At 33.9% G+C, this 20,951-nt stretch overlaps 3 protein-coding genes across 3 annotated transcripts; 2 read left to right on the plus strand and 1 right to left on the minus strand.

Moving 5' to 3' along the window:
• The first annotated feature begins 228 nt into the window (after positions 1 to 228).
• LOC130625492 (uncharacterized) lies at positions 229 to 8,470 on the plus strand. The gene is made up of 2 exons (XM_057440599.1): positions 229 to 518; positions 3,751 to 8,470. The coding sequence occupies exon 2, from the start codon at positions 3,764 to 3,766 to the stop codon at positions 5,387 to 5,389; it is 1,626 nt and encodes a 541-aa protein (XP_057296582.1). The 5' UTR covers positions 229 to 518; positions 3,751 to 3,763; the 3' UTR covers positions 5,390 to 8,470.
• A 456-nt stretch (positions 8,471 to 8,926) lies between these two features.
• On the plus strand, positions 8,927 to 15,864 carry LOC130625491 (putative zinc finger protein 66). Its single transcript, XM_057440598.1, has 8 exons — positions 8,927 to 8,998; positions 9,768 to 9,935; positions 11,338 to 11,377; positions 11,579 to 11,638; positions 12,168 to 12,507; positions 13,662 to 13,968; positions 14,145 to 14,272; positions 14,884 to 15,864. The coding sequence occupies exons 1-8, from the start codon at positions 8,939 to 8,941 to the stop codon at positions 15,779 to 15,781; spliced, it is 2,001 nt and encodes a 666-aa protein (XP_057296581.1). The 5' UTR covers positions 8,927 to 8,938; the 3' UTR covers positions 15,782 to 15,864.
• Positions 15,865 to 17,707: 1,843 nt separating this feature from the next.
• On the minus strand, positions 17,708 to 20,102 carry LOC130625171 (uncharacterized). The gene is made up of 4 exons (XM_057440239.1): positions 19,970 to 20,102; positions 19,286 to 19,901; positions 19,031 to 19,232; positions 17,708 to 18,796 (listed from the first exon to the last, which is right to left on the minus strand). Exons 1-4 carry the CDS (start codon positions 20,100 to 20,102, stop codon positions 17,903 to 17,905), a joined length of 1,845 nt encoding a protein of 614 aa, XP_057296222.1. The 3' UTR covers positions 17,708 to 17,902.
• Between the last annotated feature and the right edge of the window lie 849 nt (positions 20,103 to 20,951).

A 20,951-nucleotide genomic window follows, 5' to 3' on the forward strand; every position in this document is an offset into this window, starting at 1 on the left:
ATTTTAGAGGCCAACATCAGACGATAATATATATATTTTTTATTTTTTTATTTTTTGTTTTTTTATTTCTTTTTTTTTTATTCCTTTCCCTTATTGTTTGTAATATGTACCCGAATGGGTGTTAATTTCAAAGATGAAATATATATATATATATTGGGATTATCGGGTTTCGGTATTTATCAGCTTTATTTTCGGAGGTGGGGGTGGGGGTGGAAGTGGTGGAAGCGGGGTTTTTGGGGGTAGAGGTATTGGGGGAGCGAATTCCTGGGCATATTCACTCCCTACTACTACTGCTTTTTATCGTATTTGAATAATCCAGGGCTATGGAGCCCCCCGTAATGGAAGAGGATCAGGCCTTTCAGAAACAACCGTGAGTTAGTGTAGTGCAGAACAAAAATCGCTAGGCTGGCCGTCCTTTTTTTAGGCCACATAGGCTAGGGAATGGCCAATTGTCAACAAAGCTGCTACGGATTGTCTGTTAGCAACTAGCTAGGATCTCTTTTTTTGTTTATATGCAGGTATCATTTGATAACTAATTGATATATTTTTTAATTAAGGGTATATAGCAAGGTTATAAAGCCACAGTCAGCGCGATTTTCACGGGGCAATTTTAATGGCTCCGTTTGGCCAGGTTCCTTCCTTGGGGTGGAAGTATCCTCACTCCAGAAGGAGGAACCTAGTTAACAGGATAGCTATAATAGCTATTACAATTTGTATATAAAAAATGGTATATAAGAAACACAAAGCTGGGATTAAGTAAATTCGTTGCTAAAACTGTAAAGGACATGGTCATGAAGAACTGGTTCATTTCTTGAGTAATGTTGCAAAACCAACTTTTGGTATAGTTTTATCCATAATGTGATTGCAATAATAACTGAGTGCACCAAATTTGCTTTATCGTTAAAGGTTGCCTCCCAAGAAAAATAAAGTTAATTGCATATGAAAGAGCTTGAAAGGTTGTCTAGGAATTTGAATATTTTTTTAAAATTTTTGATTCGTTCTTTAGAATTTGGACTAAGAAGATTCACTAATTATGCATGATGTCACAAGTATGCTCTGCAAGGGTGTTATATTTAACATATTTGACAAGCCATACAGGAGCAGATCTAGCAAATTTTCTTAGTAGGTCTACTAAGAAAATTTGAATATACAGCTAGGGGTTTTAGGGGGCACTGTAAGACCCCCAAGCAGGGTCTGGGGCCGCGCCCCAGAAGCTTTTGCTAAAATGGCTTTGCGAACCCTAAAATAGGCTTAACAGGAACAAAAAACAACCTCGTATGCAGACGTTTTTGACCTTGATAACAGTAACGAAACATTCTCATAAACACCGCAGATCTGCATAAACACTTCAAATAGAAAAAAAGAAGCCCTGAGGCTTGAAGAATTCCGTCATTAGCCTGAAAGATTCTAAAATTTGAAGTAGACCTTGAAAACGGAGAATTATGGGATAAACAAACTATTGAGTATCCTAATTCTTAATTATTATTGTAGCTAACTTGCAATGTTAAAATACAACTTAATAAATAAAAAATTAAGAATAATAATTTTTACATATATAACATTCTCAAATAATAGTAAAAACTTTAACTGGATATTTTCAATACTGATCTGGAAATTCTGGAAATTCCAGGATACAAATCTTGTTATATGTATGAACATGAAGATTCAAAAATATAATAACTTTTGAAGAAGTTCAATTTTAATAAAGTATTATTCAATCAATTCAGCATTCATATTAGCATTTGAATATTTCAGTTTTTATGCCTTCGAAATTTACTCTCTTGTTAACGATTTTTTGAAAATGCTGATGGTGCATGGTTTGATAACAGCTGATCTAAAAAAAGAAAGTACGTTTTAAAATTAAGAAACATGAATACAATTGTACCATAAACTGAATTAACACCAGGTTGTTTAGTTATTATATCTTTAACCTCTCTTTGCCTCTTTGAATTGAAGAGGGTATTTATGAAAAAGATACAAATCAATGCCATGTGATGCACAAGTTACATTATATATAAAATATATGTATATAAATTTAATCAAGATGGCTTGTGATATCTTTATTAAACAAGTAACATACTAAGCAGGCGATGCATGACTGTAAAACCTGTGGACGATATATACAGGATGTATTTTGTCGAAATCAACAAATTTTATCGTTTATTATCCAAATTTCTTTTTGGAGAGTCTGATTAGTTGCAGTTTTTCATTTTAAGAAAATAATTGGTCATTGTTTTGTTTGACAAATCCAAAAAGTTGAAATTTCAAATTGACAAATTGAAACAAAAAAGGTAAACACAGAATTAATAAAACTGTCAGATTTTTTAAATCAATGTTAAATTATCCTGCAACTGCTAATTATATATTCTGATACAGGCTAATTATCAGTTCACCCTGAGTGTTTGGTGCAAGCAACAATAAACTTTTGTCACGCTTGACCACTTTTCTGCAGAAAATATAAAAAAATCCTGTCACGAATATTTTTTTATCTCATAGAAGTAGCATCATCACAAAGTGTCATTAAGAGTTATTTTAGCCCCCTTTTTCTTAAAAGAACAGGAATTGGGTGTCCAGCCCCTCATGGAAAAACTAATTTAAAGTAGGACTAGGGTTTTTTGTTGCTCACAAGTTTAAAAAAAGCACTCCAATCAGAGCACTATTTTGTGTAGCTAGCTTGATAGCTAGTAAAAGTCAGCACCAATCAAATATATATATACAAATCAACACCAAAATTGAGATAGAGAGCTAGCCGGCCAGCACACTTTTCCCACTTATATATAAATTAATTCTTACCTGATAAAATGCATGAATATAAAAAAATAGTATTTAGCTGCCTAGCTAGCTACGTAAATACAGCTACTATGATATGGTGGTCATAGTAACAAAAACGCATAGCTATTATAGAAACAACAAAAGTTAAACATAAACAACTTCAACGTAATTGCACAACTATCCTTCTTTGATTTCACATAGGCAGGAAGGTAGTACTCTCCATAGAATCTCTTTGGATAAAACCATAAGTAAGTTGTTTTTGCAACACTTAGTAGGTCTTCCTCAAAGTATATTTGAGGCAGCTCATCAAAATTGTAGTTTTCGAAAACTAACTTTATACTCTCTCTCAAGCTTTTGCAAGCCATGTTAAGAACGGAAAGAATCTTCCGCATGCTCTACTGATATTTATACCACAACGCCTACAAGCCTTATCAATACATAGAAACTATTTTGACAGGTTTGTTAAAGACTGTCTAACTAAAAATAGTTCAGGCCTACATAGGTTGATTCTAGTTCACGGTGAAAGCTTCACGGGATAACCTAGAGCCAAGACTGGCTGACTTCAGATTTTCTGACTAAAAATAGGTCAGGCCCACATAGGTTGATCCTTGGTCAACGGTGAAAGCCTCATGGGCGAAATCTGGCTAACACAGGTCAGGTCAACATGCGTCGATCCAATTCGCGTTATGAGATAGTCAGTAACAAAAAGCAAAAAACAAGCCGGAATTTAGATCTTCAGAATCGGGTAAATTCGACAGAATTCCGTTTAGATCCTCGAAATTTTTTTACTAGGTTGTGTGACAGGGTTGACGTAGTCTAAATCAGCGCCTCCCATATAGAGTTAAAAATGTTTTCTGGCCGTTCACTTTGATGCGTTTGAACATTTCACATAAATTTCAATATTTAGTTACCATAATTATGCTGAATGCTAACTCATGACGTCATAATTTCATATTTGTGATTTTTCATTTTTTTTAGAATAACCTAGAAAATGCCACTGCAAAAAAAGAAATCACCAGTGAGAAAGTTTCAAGATCGAATAATTTTCCAAAAAGGATGCAAATACATTGGCTCAGTGGCTATAACTCTGTTAAATGGTGAAGAGAGACAACATTTTGTCAATGAAAAATTACTGGAAATGAAAGATGTTGGTAAAGGTGTACCAGTAGTTTTAGTGATAACTGATGAAGGTATAAAGGTATTAAAACAAAACGAGTCAGCTGTGAAAATGGCTCATGGGATCACAAGGATAGCATTTTCGACATGCCAACCAGAACGGAGGCTGTTTGCCTATGTAGCTAAAAGCTCTTCTGTTGATAAGAAAGAGCTTATTCAAGCACATATGTTTAAAACAAAGAAGAATGTTCACTCCCAACAGTTAAGTTTGAACTTGTCAAAATCTTTTAAAATGGCTTATGCAAAAAATACTACAAAGAGGAAGAATCGCGTTCAGCTATTTGAGATTGAAGCCAATGAACAGCAGGTTATAAGTGATATTCAAAGTCGTGGTAAGCGATGGGCAAAAGTTGAAATGGCCCACGGTCATGAGTATTCTGGCCATGCGGTGAATGCACGGAACAGTCATTCTTCAGATGTAAATAAGTTGATAGCTGACCTTGGCATAGATGATACACCAACTCTTCCATTAACACAGGATTTAAATAGTAAGGATGATCTTTGTGATAATGTTTTTAATGCTGCTCCACAGAATCCAAATAAAAAGGAAACATCCATAAACCAAATTTCAAATGAAAAAAAAGTTGAAAGAAATAATAATTCCATTTCTTTGAAAAATAATGTGCATGTTGTTGAAGACAATAAACATAGACCAAAGGAGAAGAAAAAAGAGTTTAAAAGTATTTCTGAAGACCAGAATTCAATGGAATCTTTAAATATTAAAACAGCTTGTAGTTCTGCCAAAAAGCATGGATTTGTAAGTCCTATAGCTCGATTCTCAGATGTTATTAATGATGTTGACCTGCAAAGCTATCAAAACGTGGTTCTAGGTAAAAATGGTTATCATGTTGTTGATGATTTGACAGCACAAGAATATATGCAACAAGTTGATGCAAAGAATAGCAAGATTCCACATACTCGTTCTGTCCAAATGGATGTGTCACGATTTACTATGACCGAGGAAGAGTTAATGAAGGACTCTGAATGGTTCCAGCCTGGGTTTTCAAGAGAAATTGCTGAAAAAATTTTACAAAATAGGTCGATTGGGTCCTTCTTTATTCGAGAAAGCACAAGTCATTTGGATAGCTATGTTATGACAGTGAAGGTCCCTGCACATATGAAACCAATGGGTGTGGCCAACTTCTTGCTTGAGCGTGTTGATGGTTCTTTTCGCATTAAAGGCTTCTCAGCGATATTTCCCACACTTACTGACTTAGTTGCTCATTATGGCACTGTTCAGGAAGACATTCCATGTCAATTGAGGCTAGCACATGATAATCCTCTGTTTTTAAGGAGACAATATATCGATCAGCCTGATGCTGTTAATAAGACCCACAATGAACATGAAGATGTTGATTCTGATGAGTACGAAGATCCTGATTATGAGAATTTTGATTGCAATGAAGATATTATGAGGGAACTTTCCCTAATGCAAAGCTAAATTGCATTGTTTGTGGGTTTTATATATATTGAGTTTTTTACAGTACAGTTACTATATTTAAAAATAAAGATCATAGTGTTAATTATAGAATAAATTTGTTAAAATTACAAAACACTTAGGTATTGAAACAACAATTTGGTTAAAAATAGGTAATATTTTACTTTGTGCTTCAATTCTCTATTTATACTGCACATATAGGATTTATAGTATATTTATATAAATAAATATGCAAGGTTCTGCATAATGGATAATTTAAAAATATGTCATACAATGAATGTAATTCAGTATATAATCCATAATTTGAAGGTACAGTACAGTCCAGATGTAAGCGTACGCGTACGCTCAACTTGCAAAAATAATTGCTTTCATTAAAAAAAACAATAGGATAGCGAGTTCCTTTCAAATTGCGCGAATATAATTGCTTCGTGTTAAAAACAAAAGCATAGCAAGAAACATTGTTTAAAAACAATACTCTGCGCGAGAAAAAATTAAACGCGAAGGCCATTGAATTTTAATTTTTTTTAACAACGAAACTAATTATAGTAACGCGATTTTAATCTGATATATTTAAAAAACACAAGCTCTTTTAAAAAACAAGAAATGCAATGATCTAAATATTTAAAAAAAAACTAATGCTACTTTTAAAACTTTTAATAATATTTCTTTATCGTCGAAACATATTTCTTAACATGCGAAACTTTAAAGTTCTTTTTATAAAAAGCAACGTTTAGCAACGCAAACGGGAAAACCCTACGTTCGGGACTTTTCCCTTCGCGATAAGATTTCAAAAACAAATTAAATTTTAATACCGAAGAAAGAAAAAATCTAAAAATATAACTTTTGACGTTTTATAGTATCACCTACATTTTATTGTTAAAAACATTGTCTTTGTTTTTTTTCAGCGCAACAGCTCTATCTCTTAAAAGATTTAAACAATGCATCTCGCTGTCTATTTAGTTTTCGCGCAAATCTTTTATTTTATAAAACTATCAAACAATGGATCGCCATGTCACATTGATAGAGTTGATAACATTTTAAATACTTAAAACACTATCTAACGAAGCTTTCCTATCGCCGTTCTTCGTTCTGTAACTTTCTAAAAAATCATTTCTATCGCCGCTCTTCGTTATTAAACTTTTAAAATGTGATATAACGAATCTTTTCTATAGCCGTTTTTTGTTTTTAAACTTTTAAAATGCGATCTAAAAAAAACATTTCTATCGCCGTTTTTCGTTTTTATACTTTTAAAATGCGATCTAAAAAAACATTTCTATCGCCGTTTTTAGTTTTTAAACTTTAAAAATGCGATCTAAAAAACATTTCTATCGCCGTTTTTAGTTTTTAAACTTTAAAAATGCGATCTAAAAAAAACATTTCTATCGCCGTTTTTCGTTTTTATACTTTTAAAATGCGATCTAAAAAAACATTTCTATCGCCGTTTTTAGTTTTTAAACTTTAAAAATGCGATCTAAAAAAACATTTCTATCGCCGTTTTTCGTTTTTAAACTTTTAAAATGCGATCTAAAAAAAACATTTCTATCGCCGTTTTACGTTTTTAAACTTTTAAAATGCGATCTAAAAAAACATTTCTATCGCCGTTTTTAGTTTTTAAACTTTAAAAATGCGATCTAAAAAAAACATTTCTATCGCCGTTTTTCGTTTTTTAAACTTTTAAAATGCTGTCTAAAAAAACATTTCTATCGCCGTTTTTAGTTTTTAAACTTTAAAAATGCGATCTAAAAAAACATTTCTATCGCCGTTTTTCGTTTTTTAAACTTTTAAAATGCGATCTAAAAAAACATTTCTATCGCCGTTTTTAGTTTTTAAAGTTTTAAAATGCAATCTAAAAAAACATTTCTATTAAAATTAAAGTTTCAATCTTTGTTAAAATATAATAATTTCTATCTCTTAAAAGCTTTATTTAACCCGCGCAACCAACAATGCCTTCTCGCTAGTTTATTTAGTTTCCACGCAAAACAATTGTTTAATAAAAATATTAAACAATGGCTCTTCGTGTCACATTGATAGAGTTGATAACATTTGCAATTATGCTATTGGGAATAGTTATGTTAACACTATTTAACAATAGTTACGCGCAGTTATAATAAGCTATTTTTTCTTCAATAATCTTTTGTTTATTACGCGCAAGTTAATGACTTACAAGACTCGCAAGATAATTAATAAGAACAAAAGACAAACAACTACCGCCTCCGAGAAAAAGGTGTGAAACTTGAGCGTACGCGTACGCTTACATCTGGACTGTACTGTATATTTTGTTGATTTTTTTAAGCAAATTATTATACTATATAAAAGCAATCGTAATAATGTACATAAGTTTTTATAGTTTTATAGTGAAAGCACAATGGTTTTGTAGGAGTTATAAGTAGAAATATTTTTTACATTTTATTTTGTGTTCAGTGCTCAAAATATCAGCTTGTCAATTTTCACTGACCACCGTCGGGATAGGAAACAGACAGTCAAATTGACTGGCAGCTAATCATGCCTTTCATGAGCGAAAAGATGCTTCTAAAATTGTAGCAACAAAATAAAATATTGTTTATCCAGCATAGCTATTTGATTAGTGTCTGTGTTATATTATCAACAAAATATATTATCAACAAAATATATGTGCCGGTTTTCTAGCATGGAATTTCATACTTCTAATTTTTAAAGCATTTGTCCCATGAGTAGTGACAAAGATCATCATAAGAATTTTATGATGCGTTCTTATTATGTTAAAAAACCCTGGTTACTCTACTATATTTCTCCACAATAAATTTAATTTCATTAAAAAAAAAGACTTGACAGGCCACTTCAAATTCTAGGCAGTCACTATGACCAAAAGGTTTTAGGTGCTGATATTGAAAATGATAATTTAGAATCATGTTGATGTAATTTATTACTGTTATATTTTTGTTGTCAAGCTATAAACTCTTCTGTTAAATTATAAGCACACAGCTTATAGTGTATTCAGGTACAGATGGGGAAATTTTTTAAGCATATGCTAAGCATATTCTCCAGTCTTTGTATTTTTTTTATGGATGTTTTAATCAGACACAGAATAAGACTAGTAATAATAAACATGGCCTAGTGTATTTCCATTTCATCTTTCCTACAAGGCAACATTTTTACTTTTTATTTTGTTTCCCCAATAAGCATAACGTAAGTATACTCAAACCTAATTGTGTTTTTGCATAAGTATATCCCAAAATGATTTTAAATTTTCACTTTCTTATAAAAATATGGATGAAATACTTTCTATTGTTTTATTGTTACACAACATCAATATCATTTTTTTTATACACACAAATAGATTAATCATAAACATATCAGTCTTTCTTAATAAGAGTTAGTTTTTGATTTTGCAGCCAATTATTCAATCTGACTGTTATTTCTTCTTGATTCACAACAAGGCAATATTACTTTATTTGTAGAAAACAATATAGATCAAAGTTTCCATTTCTGGAGTGCACAGAATAAATTTCTTTTGTTAATGTATAATATTAATGTTTATCATCTCACATGTTTCTATTTAGAATAGGTTTAACAATGGAGATAGCTATTAGTGATCCTGTTGCACTTAAAGTTTTGGATAGTTGTGTTGGAGTCGTAAGTACCAATGTTCATTTTATTTATTCCCGTGTGAAGTTAAATGTAGTCGCTTCAAACAATGTTTTTGTACTGTATAAATAATATGTGATGCATTGATGCAAGGCCGAATGGTGCAAGGTGAAGCAGATTTGTAGTACATAAAATTAAGTATTAAAAATCAGTTTGGAAAACTTAAATTGGATCTTTATCAAGAGACGTATAATAGCACTCATTACTGTAATTACTTGTACCTGTAATTGTCAAAGATTGTGTCGAAAAATTTTTTTTTTAAGTTTTCTGGTGTTCTCATTTACATTACACAAGCAAGTCATTAGACGTGATAAAGCATAAACAGAACTTTGAGCGAAAATTGTTTCACTGCACTGCAACGAACAGTACATGCATTAATGCTTCTTTTCTGTGTAATGTATTTTTCCTATATCATAGTCAAAGAAGGTGAGGGCTTCAGAATTATTTTGGCATTTGGCGTCTCTTGCCAGGGTATTTAAAAAGACTTGTGCAAACCTTTATAGAGGCAAGGAAATTGTGTGGTTAGTTTGACAGCTAGGAAATCACATTAAGGAGTTATTGTGGTTGTGAAAAATTGTGAATGTGTTTAGATAGCTTATTTACGAAAGCAAATTTTGAAATTGTATTGTCAATATTACAGCTTTAGTCAGAGAAAAATATAAAATCAAAAGCGTCAAAGCGATTTATAGGAGCCAAGTTCAGAGTTAATTGTTCACATTTGTATGGTTCAATACGCTCAGTTATTCACTTTGTGCAGGATAACAGACGTTATTACAAAATACAATGGCAGGCAACATGGGAATCTGAAGAAGACGTTGCTGGCAAATATCAACATCTTATTAATAATTACTGGAAAAGTTGTGAAGGCGAGACAAATGATATTGAAGCAGGAAGAACGTTCATAAACACGCTGCTACAGAAGTTGGTATGTGTAATTTTTTTACTTCCTTTTTTTTTCTCTGCTCGTTTAATTTAGAAATTATATGAAAAGCCCTTGCAGGCTAAAAGATTTCAGAATCTTGTTCGTCTTGTGTAATTTTGTTCCCTATACCTTTCAAGGTCGCCAGTAGCCTGTTTTGTACAGAACTTCTACAATGTTGTTCCGTCGTTTGAAATAAATAGGTATTATCCCATGGTATTATCTCAAACTTGCAAAATATTTTATTGAGATACAAGCTAGAACAAACGAACGTGTTACTGTTTGCGTGCAAAGCAAGGGTCATAAGTTTAAGTTGCCCAAAGCGGTAAAAAAAAACGCAAGCCGATCGGACTTCAGAATTAGATGCTCGTAAAAAAGTAACCTGTGAAAATTAATAAAACAATACTGCACTACACTTAACATTCATAAGAAAGAAACAAAAACATTTTGGTATATCAATTTATTAAATATCATTGCTTGTGGTGTAGCGATTTTTTGGAAATGTTTATTATACCTGCGACATGACTAAAAATGTTATGAAGTTTAAGATATCTAAGATTTGACCATAAAGTTGGATCCTACAAGTTTAAAAACAAAAAAAGAAATAAAAGTAGGCGAAAGGAACAAAAAGATTACGATTGCGTTCATTGGTTTAGAATTAACAAAGGAGACTAAATCCAAAATGTAATTCCGTGGTATTAATGCCGGGTTAAGCCACAAGTTTAAGTGATCTCGGATGTAATCCGAGTGATCTTGGAATGTAATCCGAAATCTTAATAATGTAAGAGTTTTTTGTCGGTCAAAAGAAAGTCAGGAGGTTTAATTCAAGAAGACTTTCGATGCAGTTGGATTTTGTAAGGAACAGATACGTTGTAGATAGATGATACGTTTTGCTTTAATCTTGAAAATAATTCAATAACCTGTCATATGTTGTTAAATGCACTTGTTTTTCCTAATGTTTTTAAATTAGTTACTTTTCCAGTGATATTTGTCGGAAAATTGGGATAAATTACTCTGAAAAATGTACACCTTTGCGTTTTTAATGTTATCAGATTAATTGTGTGTTTGTGTCAACTGAACCCACAGAATAAAAAAGAAAGTCTACATGTCTGATTTTTTTTAAACGTGGTTGCACAAAATAATACATTATTTTGCTTTTTATACTGCTAATAAAATTAAGTTTTAAAAGTCAAATATGTCAACTTAAGTATCTCCTAAACTATGTCTTTTGAACTATTTTGGACTCCTATTTTTTATCCACTGATTTTATTTAGAGATTGAGGGCATTATTATACTTGGAATGATATGAAATATCTTCTTTATGTGTGCATCGTAGCTCATATGACGTGAATAGTCAATATTGTCGTAACATAAATCTTATCCAGAACCATCCGTTTTATTTTTGTAGAATGAACCTGATATTGTAACTGTAGAGAAGCTAGTGGAAGGTAACGTAACTTAAATACTTGCGCTTGATAATTTTTGATACATTCATTCAGATTTCCTAATGAGTTTTTGTATTGATTTTCATGAATAGGTTAAATCAAAGCCCCTTTTGCATAAGTGTAGATCTTTGTCACGTCACCAAAGAACACGCCATGTGTGCCTGACTAGTCACTTTCACAAATTCGCTTTGTTTGTATTCTTAGGAACCACCACGGCTGAAACTGCAAACACAGAATATAATATAACCGACTTTTACAAACAAGGTGTGTGTTTAGGATGCATTGCTAAAAACAAGGTTGTATTTACTTCTCACACTATGATAGCTCTTTAGACAAATCTTGCAATTAACCAAATACGACCTATGATCACAAGGCGAGTTCTAGTAATGACACGTGTCACACGACACTGTCATCTCGCACGCCACTGTCATCTCACGCGTCACTGTCATCTCGCACGCCACTGTCATCTCGCACGCCACTGTTATCTCGCACGCCACTTTCATCTCGCACGCCACTGTCATCTCGCATGCCACTGTCATCTCGCACGCCACTGTCATCTCGCACGCCACTGTCATCTCGCACGCCACTGTCATCTCGCACGCCACTGTCATCTCGCACGCCACTTGTCTTGTCGCACGCTAGAAATAAGATGACTGCCATTTTTCATCCAAGTGCAATTTTAACGTTGTTGGTTAAAGTTTCTATTTCGTTAGATCTACATTTTTTTCAATCTTTTCCTAGCTACCAAGCTTGAACTTAATCTGTCCAGTACCCAAATTTAATTATTTTTCAGTGAACTCTCCCGAGCATAAAATAAGCAACGAACCACCGCCACCACAAAATACAACAAAGCCGCCGCCGTTGTTTCCATGGCATCGTGATAACGGAGAAGTACGCCCGTTTAAATGTGAAGAATGTGTTCGGTCGTACACGACGGAGAAAAAACTTAAAGACCACAAACGCAAACTTCACGCCAACATCGGCGCGTATCAGTGTACCATTTGCACGAAAGTGTTTCCCACCAAAAGAAACTTGCAGAATCATTTGAACAGACACACAGGTGTTGGTCCTCATGCTTGCCCCGGTTGTGGTAAGAGATTTATGACTCCACAAGAACTGGAACATCATAAAAGGTTAGTCCCAATCCATTATTCGCCCCTTTAAAGTAAATGCCCCTTTTTTAAAAACGAGTAACAACCTGGGAAAGCGAGGTAAACCTAAATAAAAATAAAATTATAACGTATTAAGACATGTAGATTTCAGTTTTTTTAACAAGGCCACTAAAAAATGTAAACTCAACATTAGCTGTCCCTAAGAAGATTATGAGCCTTAAAATTATTCAAAAAAGTTTCCCAGTTCAGAGCTCAAAACTGGATTTTGATCCCATATTTTTAGGGGGAAAAATGAAGTATACTAAGTATATTACGCCAAATATAAAAAAACATAGAAATGCATTCAATTAAAAAATCAAAATATTCGCCATTATAGATTTTTAAAACTTAATATTTTGGAAATTTGTTCAGTTCAATAGGGAGCAAAATGTTAATTAGCTTGTAAGAGTCGTGAGTGACGTCGGCATGAGACACAGCATATCCTAAGTTTACGTGTCATTGATTTAGATAAGTAATGAAATAAATGTGTAACTACTTTATTTTGAATGTTATTTGTGTATCCGCTGTTTGTGCACAGTTTCCATTCACTTCCAGCTCCAGGGTATTGTGAACAGTTTTCACACACTTCCAGCTACAGAGTATTGTGCACAGTTTTCACATACTTCCAGCTACAGAGTATTGTGCACAGTTTTCACACACATCCAGCTACAGTGTATTGTGCACAGTTTTCACACACTTCCAGCTACAGAGTCTTGTGCACAGTTTTCACACACTTCCAGCTTCAGGGTATTGTGCACAGTTTACACACTTTGAGCTATAGGATATTGTGCACAGTTTTCACACACATCCAGCTACAGGGTATTGTGAACAGTTTTCACATACTTCCAGCTACAGGGTATTGTGCACAGTTTTCACACACTTCCAGCTACAGAGTAATGTGCACAGTTTTCACACACTTCCAGCTCCAGGCTATTGTGAACAGTTTTCACACACTTCCAGCTACAGAGTATTGTGCACAGTTTCCACATACTTCCAGCTACAGGGTATTGGCCAGTTGATGATATTTTGTTAATTTTGGGAAATGGCCCAGAAACTACGTCTGTACAATTCTTTTGTGTGTTTGTTGTGTTTGTTTGTTTGTTTTAGCTCTTCAAAGTATGTGCTTTCTTTTTTAGACAATGCAACAGTTTAGTGGAAAAGGAATATCAATGCGAAACCTGCAGCAAAAGATTCTCTACGAAAACCCATCTCGCGTTTCACAGAAAAATTCACGTGCCAGACGAGGAAAAACCTTTTAAATGTTCTTACTGTCCACGCACATTTGCTTACAACCACGACTGCGTGCATCACATGCGGTTGCACGTTGGCGAAAAACCGTTTAAATGCTCACAGTGTGACGCAGCGTTTCATCGCAAGTCATACCTAACTGAACACATGTTTGTTCACACTGGTGTGTCGAAATATAGATGTCAAGAATGCATGGTAAGCAGATTTTTATTATCAAGGCAAACATTTTTGCTTGTAAATTCCTCAAGTCTAATAGTTGGACTCGCAAAAGGGATTCGTCGATTTATGATGGATTTCGTATAAATTTTTGTTTGTTTTTGGATATTACAAACGTTTGTTTAATGTTACTAAATGTATTTTTGTTCTGTTAGCAATACTTTAAAACCCAACAGATGCTGCAAACGCACGTAAAAAACGTTCATATATTGAAAAAGAAACCTTTAACGAAGGAGGAAAAACTGATGAAAGTGAAGAAGAAGAAAAAGAGTGTTCAACACAAGTATGTTTTCTCACTCTCCACCACAGGTGTAAATTAAGGATACACCCGTAGCTTCCCAAGTTTTGAACAAAATGATTTTTCAGTCAACACTTTATAACCGGAAATTAACGTGCATTGATTTTGTTTATCTTTAGCTTTTGTGTCATTAATTAATTAATAATTCGTGTTAGTTTTAAATTAGTTGATATCGTGAATAAAAAGCGTAAAAAATGTACGCGAGTAAATATTTGCGCTATTTTTGCACAAGTCAATTTTGGCGATTTGGACTATTCCTCATTAAATTTCATTAAAAGAAAACAAAAGAACTTTTATCGACCGCTTCTCGCATTGCATTACCATTTTAGCACAAGAATATTTTAATTATGCAAATAAACGGCGGTTGTTGCGGAAATTCATTTCCCGAACAAATGCATTTTTCCCTTGATTTAATTGACGTGAAAAATTGTAAATTTTTCAACTTTGACCAGGAAAAAAGGATTCAATGTTGCGAAACCTACAATTTTTTGCGGTGAATTAGAGATCGCACTGCAACGAAATAATCAACACCACCTATTCATTCTATCTGTTTTTCATACGTTTTCTTTTTTTTTAACAATAAACATTACTCTTAGGTGCGAGGAGTGTGGCAAGGAGTTTCGCTTCATGAAAGAATATCATTATCACCAAATCGTCAATCACAAAGAAGCAGTTCAGAAGAAAACCGAAAGCGTCGAACTTACAGAATTTGAGCCAACTATGGTTTATAAATGCAAAAAATGCGAGAAGACCTTTATGTGGCCTTCAACCTTAAAAAAACACGCACAAACACATAAGTTTGATGATTTACTTGATAAATACATCGAAGTTGTTGTAGATGAACCAGCCTCGTCTAGTAAACGAAAAAAAACAAAGAAGGGAACAAAGCAGGTAAAATCCGATAAAACAGAAGTCGATGAAAACAAGGAAAACCAGGAAAGTTCGAATAAACAAAACGCCGTTGCTTCTAGTGGCGACTTTTGTGATGTTGTTAACGAAGATAAATCTATAGACGAGGCGACGCGTCAGTCGAATGAAGCCGTGTCGGATAATGAAGCCATATCGGATAACGAGGCCGTGTCGGAGAATGAAGCTGTGTCGGAGAATTGTATATATACTTGTGGATATTGCCTGTCTGTGTTTCAAACTGAAGAAGAATTAAATGCGCACGCTATTGAGTCACACAAAGAAGGAGAACTAACTGTCGAAGGACTCATAGTGGTAGGTGAAGATGGAGACACACCCATACTACAGTTACAAGAGGACGGTAATATTCTCCAGGAGGGAGGAGTGTGTATGACTGAAGTGGGGGAGGGTGAGTATATTCTTCAAGTAAACGAGACAGCAGTTCAAAATAAAAACTCGAAGTTTGTTGAACTTCAAGATGCTATAAAAGTAGAGGAGACGGATGATGAAGATGATGGAACAGATGGTGCCGAAATAGTAAAATTTTATTTAAAATCCGATTCAGTTGAAGACGAAACAGGAGAATAGAAATTTACTCGTAGATGTTGTGTACATATTTTTAACTTATCGGATATTATTTATTCTTTTTTGGAATTTATGTTATTAAACTATTATGTTAATATCTCACCTCCCGAGCAAAAACAAGTTGTGCTTAATAGGTAAGTAAAATATAGTTAATAAAGAAAAAAACATTCCTTTCTACTAAAAATTTTGTTTTTGAAAGATATAAGGAATTAAAAAATACCACAACCATAGGTACGATGGCACTGAAGGGTCACACTTCCATATAAAAAATTGAAACTTCTATACAAAAAATTGAAACTTCCATACAAAAAATTGAAACTTCCATACAAAAAATTGAAACTTCCATACAAAAAATTGAAACTTCCATACAAAAAATTGAAACTTCCATACAAAAAATTGAAACTTCCATACAAAAAACTGAACCTTTTATAAAATCTCTCAAGGTTTTAGAAACGTTTTTGGAACTTCTACAAAAATTTTTGAAACTTCTACAAATTGTTTTTGAAACTTTTATAGCACATTTTATTTTTTTCATAAATATTTGAAACTCTCCACAGTTTTTAAAACTTGAAAATTCTTGATCAAGCCAAATAGAGATGATCTGAGGAAGAGCTGAAGAGGAAGGATGGACGTCATCCGAGACTATTTTGTAAAAGGCTTTTCATATTCTGAAATAATTGGGTTATTGAAACATGTTCATGGGATTGAAATTAGTTTATCGACTCTTAAACGAAGACTCAGACAGCATGGCTTGAAACGTAGAGCTGTAGAGGGAAATCGTAATTCTAATCAGGAACTTGTTCAAGCAATCCAGCAGGAGATGAATGGTAGTGGTTCCACCTTAGGTTATCGTAGAATGCGAGCAGCAATGATGTCTAGGTCAATTATTTGTCGTCACGAAGACGTCAGATTGATAATAAAATCGTTAAACCCCGAAGGAGTAATTCTTCGAAAAAACAGACGACTTCACAGACGCAAATATGTTTTGCGAGGGCCTAATTACGCATGGCACATTGTCGGTCATGACAAATTGAAACCCTTTGGTTTTTCGATCCACGGTTGTATTGATGGCTTCTCGAGAAAATTAATCTGGCTTGAAGTGGGATCCTCCAATAAACTCCCGGAAATCGTAGCAAAATTTTATTTAGACTCGATCAAGAAATTGGGAGGGATACCCAGTCAGATCAAGGCAGATGACGGTACCGAACATTCTTTGATTAAGCCAATTCATGTTTATTTACATAGTTCAACTGACAGTCAAAACAGCTGGGGTTCTTTTAGTATTATCTCTTCTCCGGAAAATCAAAGAATTGAGTCCTACTGGTCTACCTTACAGCGTGATCGCATTGGTTGGTGGAAATCATTTTTCAGAGATATGACCGACCTAAATGTTTTTACGAGTTCGGATCCTGCGTTAGTCGATTGCATATGTTTTTGCTTTATGCCGTTAATCTGCAAGGAGTTACAGACTGTTCGGGATGAGTGGAATTCACACATTATTTCTAAGAGTAGGAACTCTGCCCCTCGTGGAAGACCGGATGTAATGTATTACTTGCCACATTTGTATCATTCCACTGATTGTCTAATAAACGTAGATGCTGATGAAATTGAACAATTTTATCCATGCGTTACCCACAACACAGTTGAAGATGTTTCCCCCGAGTTTAAGGAGTTCGCACAAACTTTGATGCAGCAAAATGGATGGGACTTTCCTAATGTTGTTTCAGATGCGTTACGTCTCTACATGTACTTGTTATCAAAGATCGAACAGTATTCATAGAACATAGTTAACTGTTTAAACTTTTTTTTAATCCAAATTTAGTATTACGTGTCTAATATCGAAGTATGAAACAGACCCCTTCATAATTTTCAGGCATTCTTCAATTTTCCCAGATATTTATACAATTGATAAAAAAAACACAATTAAAATAAATCGAAACAAAGTTTTTTATTGGACCTAAAAACCCTGTTAAAAATTGTATAAAAAAGTGTTAAAAAAACAGAATACTGGAAACTCTATTGTCTGTCAGTTCAAACATAACAACAAAACAAAAAAAAGGATCCAAAATCAGTTAAAATGATGTCCAGCTCCCATTCAGATGACTGCAATATATTGCTGAATTCTTACCGGAGTTCGCAATAATTATTATAAGTTGAAGGAAGTTCTAAGCTTGGTGTGCATGTGTGGGCTACTGGTCTACGACTAAAATTCGATTCCGGTCGCGTGAAAATTTTTTCTACTGTATCAACAACCATGTTATCTGAGCCTGTTATGAACTTCCTGAATTTTTTCAACATAATGGTTTCCAAACCTCTCACATACCGCTTTAAATAATTGAATGAGTCTTGTTCAGCACTGCTACTCGTATGGACATTTTTGAACAAGGCTACAACCTTTTTTGTGGTTGGTTCCAATCTTTCGTAAAACTTCACAATATTCTCCATGGATGAAAATTCTGGCTTCTTTTTAAGCTCTGAAAAGGCAATTTCCCAAGATGAGGCTATAATGTGACTTTTCTGTACAAGTTCCTGGCGAGCTAATTCAATGATAACTGTTTTCACATTTGATTCTGTTACTACAGTTTTACATTTGAATTGTTCCAAAATTTCAGCAAATTCATCACTGTGAATAACATTCTCACCTTCGTTTTTACCAATGGCTTTTGTCACCAACTGACTTTCATCTGATGACAAGTATTTCAGGAATGAAGATATCAGCAGCTCTTCTGGAACTTCTCCGAACAAACAAAAACATAAAAATGCTCGACTCAAACTGATTGAAAAGTAACCAGTGTCAACATACCCCTTTAAAATGATCATGCCAATTGCACGCCACTCTTGTTTGTACAAATCATGCCGAACTTGTGGCACTCTTTCTTGCTCGCCATACAAGTATGCATTGTATACTTCATTCCAGAATGAAGAATAAATATCCCGAGAAACACCTGACCCTGCACCATTTTCTTCTTGGCCACGAGGATCAATCCATATATATCGGATGTCATCTGTCACATTGATCTAAGATGAAAACCAAAATACATTGTGTCATTGTGTTATACTCTATATATGCAACAAGATAACTGTTATTATAGAAGAGCAACATAAAATAATGAACTGAATACTTTAGACTTTATGACTTAGGATACCTGGACTTTATAGAAGATAACTAATTCAATAAGACATGTGCTTTTATTATTGTTTTATTGTATTCAGAGTGGGTCTTAATTATTGTAAAATACAAAATGGTCTCACCTGTTTAGTAATAAATAAATCCATCAAATCTTTCTTTATCGTCATGCGGTGTATTTTAGCAATGTGCTGTACTACGTCTGTAACATCAGAACTTGCGCTTGCATTATTCAAATTTGAAGGCTCGTTCCCACCATAGCTATTGAAGCTCCAGCTAAAGTTTGAATCCTTCTTTTTCTCAATTGATTTAAAGATGGCCTTTCTTCTTCGTTTTCATTTGAAAGTTGAGAGTCATCATCAACACAAGAAGGTTCAAACAAATTGCCAAACAAGTTCAAGTTGCTATCTGCAATACAAGAAGCACTATACTCATTATTTTGGATGCAAATAATACATTGGTTTCCGATATAGCTGCAATGACAAACAGAACATATACGTCGCCTGCTAATTTCCTTTGGTTCTGTTATTGCATGGCAAAAGTTCTCAGTGAAAGTTTCAACGTAATCATTTTGTTTATTAAAAGTTTCCTGACCAGCTTCTTCATACTCGTTATCATGGTCATATGCTACAGATTTAGTTGATAAAACAAACCAACACTTCGATAAAAATAGACCTTTCCTTTCAATGTATGCCCAAAGGTCTTCATCTTCATCTAATGTTTCCCCATTTGGACCACATAACGACTTCATGCACTCTGATTCTGCCTCCATGTAACTATTACAGTCATTTTGGTCAAAATACAACTTCAAAGCTTTGTACTTAAGCTCTTCAAAATTCAATGGTGTTCCAACTTTCACCTTGATGAATCGATATCCACCCCCATCTTTCTGTTTTACTATTTTGTATCCTTCTCTCGATGGATTATATCGCTCCCATTTCACTTGTACTTTTTTGATCTTTCGAGGTGTGTAACTTTTCGAAGAGGATGATGAGGCTTTTTGACGAATTTTGACAATAAATTGCCAAGACGAGTTTCTGTTTTCCGTTTTTTGTTAGCACTACTAGTGCTCGAAGAACTTGAAGAACCGTCATCGGGGTTGTTTGCATTACAATAACTACCTGCTGTTGACTTTGAAGTATTCATCATGTACGTTTCTACCTGGCTGCGTACAATTTGCTCCAGCACGGCGTCCATGTTTGTTTATAATTTAGTTTCATTAATTTTACGGTAGCCGATAGAACCTTTCAAAAAAAGTTATAGAAGTTCCAAAGTTTTTTATAGAAGTTCGCAATTTTTTTTTACAGAAGTTTTTTGAATTTTTCAATGAAAGTTTTTATTATTATGAATAGAAGTTTGCATTTTTTTCAATAATAGTTACTTCAATTATTTGTATAGAAGTTTTTGTTTTTTTAAACAGAAGTCTAAATTTTTTGAATAGAATTCTCATTTTTTTTTGTATGGAAGTGTGACCCTTCAGTGCCATCGTACATAGGCTTTGCGTCCGCCATTGCGGAGTGTTTTAAAACGAAGAAGCAAATGCGATATATCTTGTGTCATCATCACGAGATTCAACGCATACCAGATTGGCACACGGAAAGTGAAGAAAATTTAATTTAAAGACTGCCAACCTAAACTAAGTAAAAAAATTATTTCTCCCCCGCTGCAAACGAGCAGACACGTCGGTAAATCTAGGAAAAAAGCACCGCTCTTCCTTTTACCACATCAACTTGTTTTAAGAAAAAGTCGAAAACTTATAATGAATTGTTCGGTTTGGGGTTGTGAGTGACAACTCCATCCAAGAAGAAGACACCCCACCTAATCTTTTTTAATATCCCCCAAAAGACAACACAATAGCAAGCGCGTAGATTGTACGACTGCGAAGAGTAATCCTTGTATTTGCATAATATATCAGATTTTAGGTGTAAAAAAAAGATTCCCTAAAAATTAGTTGAAGGCTAAATGCCCATGAAATACAAAGATAAAAAAAATTGAAGAAACGCCGACTACGCGTGTTAAACTGGAAAGAAAGAAGGTATGTAGTAG

The sequence above is a fragment of the Hydractinia symbiolongicarpus genome, chromosome 14, assembly GCF_029227915.1.
Source record: "Hydractinia symbiolongicarpus strain clone_291-10 chromosome 14, HSymV2.1, whole genome shotgun sequence".
NCBI lineage: Eukaryota > Metazoa > Cnidaria > Hydrozoa > Anthoathecata > Hydractiniidae > Hydractinia > Hydractinia symbiolongicarpus.

Excerpts from the sequence above, each read along its gene's own strand:
- LOC130625171 (XM_057440239.1), bottom strand. The coding sequence starts at position 20,102 with ATGGACGCCGTGCTGGAGCAAATTGTACGCAGCCAGGTAGAAACGTAC. Across the intron at positions 19,233-19,285 it reads TTGAACTTGTTTGGCAATTT|AAGAAAGGCCATCTTTAAAT; the intron begins GTTTGAACCTTC and ends ATGAAAACGAAG. Across the intron at positions 18,797-19,030 it reads ATTTATTTATTACTAAACAG|ATCAATGTGACAGATGACAT; the intron begins GTGAGACCATTT and ends TTTTCATCTTAG.
- LOC130625492 (XM_057440599.1), top strand. The coding sequence starts at position 3,764 with ATGCCACTGCAAAAAAAGAAATCACCAGTGAGAAAGTTTCAAGATCGA.
- LOC130625491 (XM_057440598.1), top strand. The coding sequence starts at position 8,939 with ATGGAGATAGCTATTAGTGATCCTGTTGCACTTAAAGTTTTGGATAGT. Across the intron at positions 11,378-11,578 it reads TGTAGAGAAGCTAGTGGAAG|GAACCACCACGGCTGAAACT; the intron begins GTAACGTAACTT and ends TTGTATTCTTAG. Across the intron at positions 13,969-14,144 it reads ATAGATGTCAAGAATGCATG|CAATACTTTAAAACCCAACA; the intron begins GTAAGCAGATTT and ends TTGTTCTGTTAG.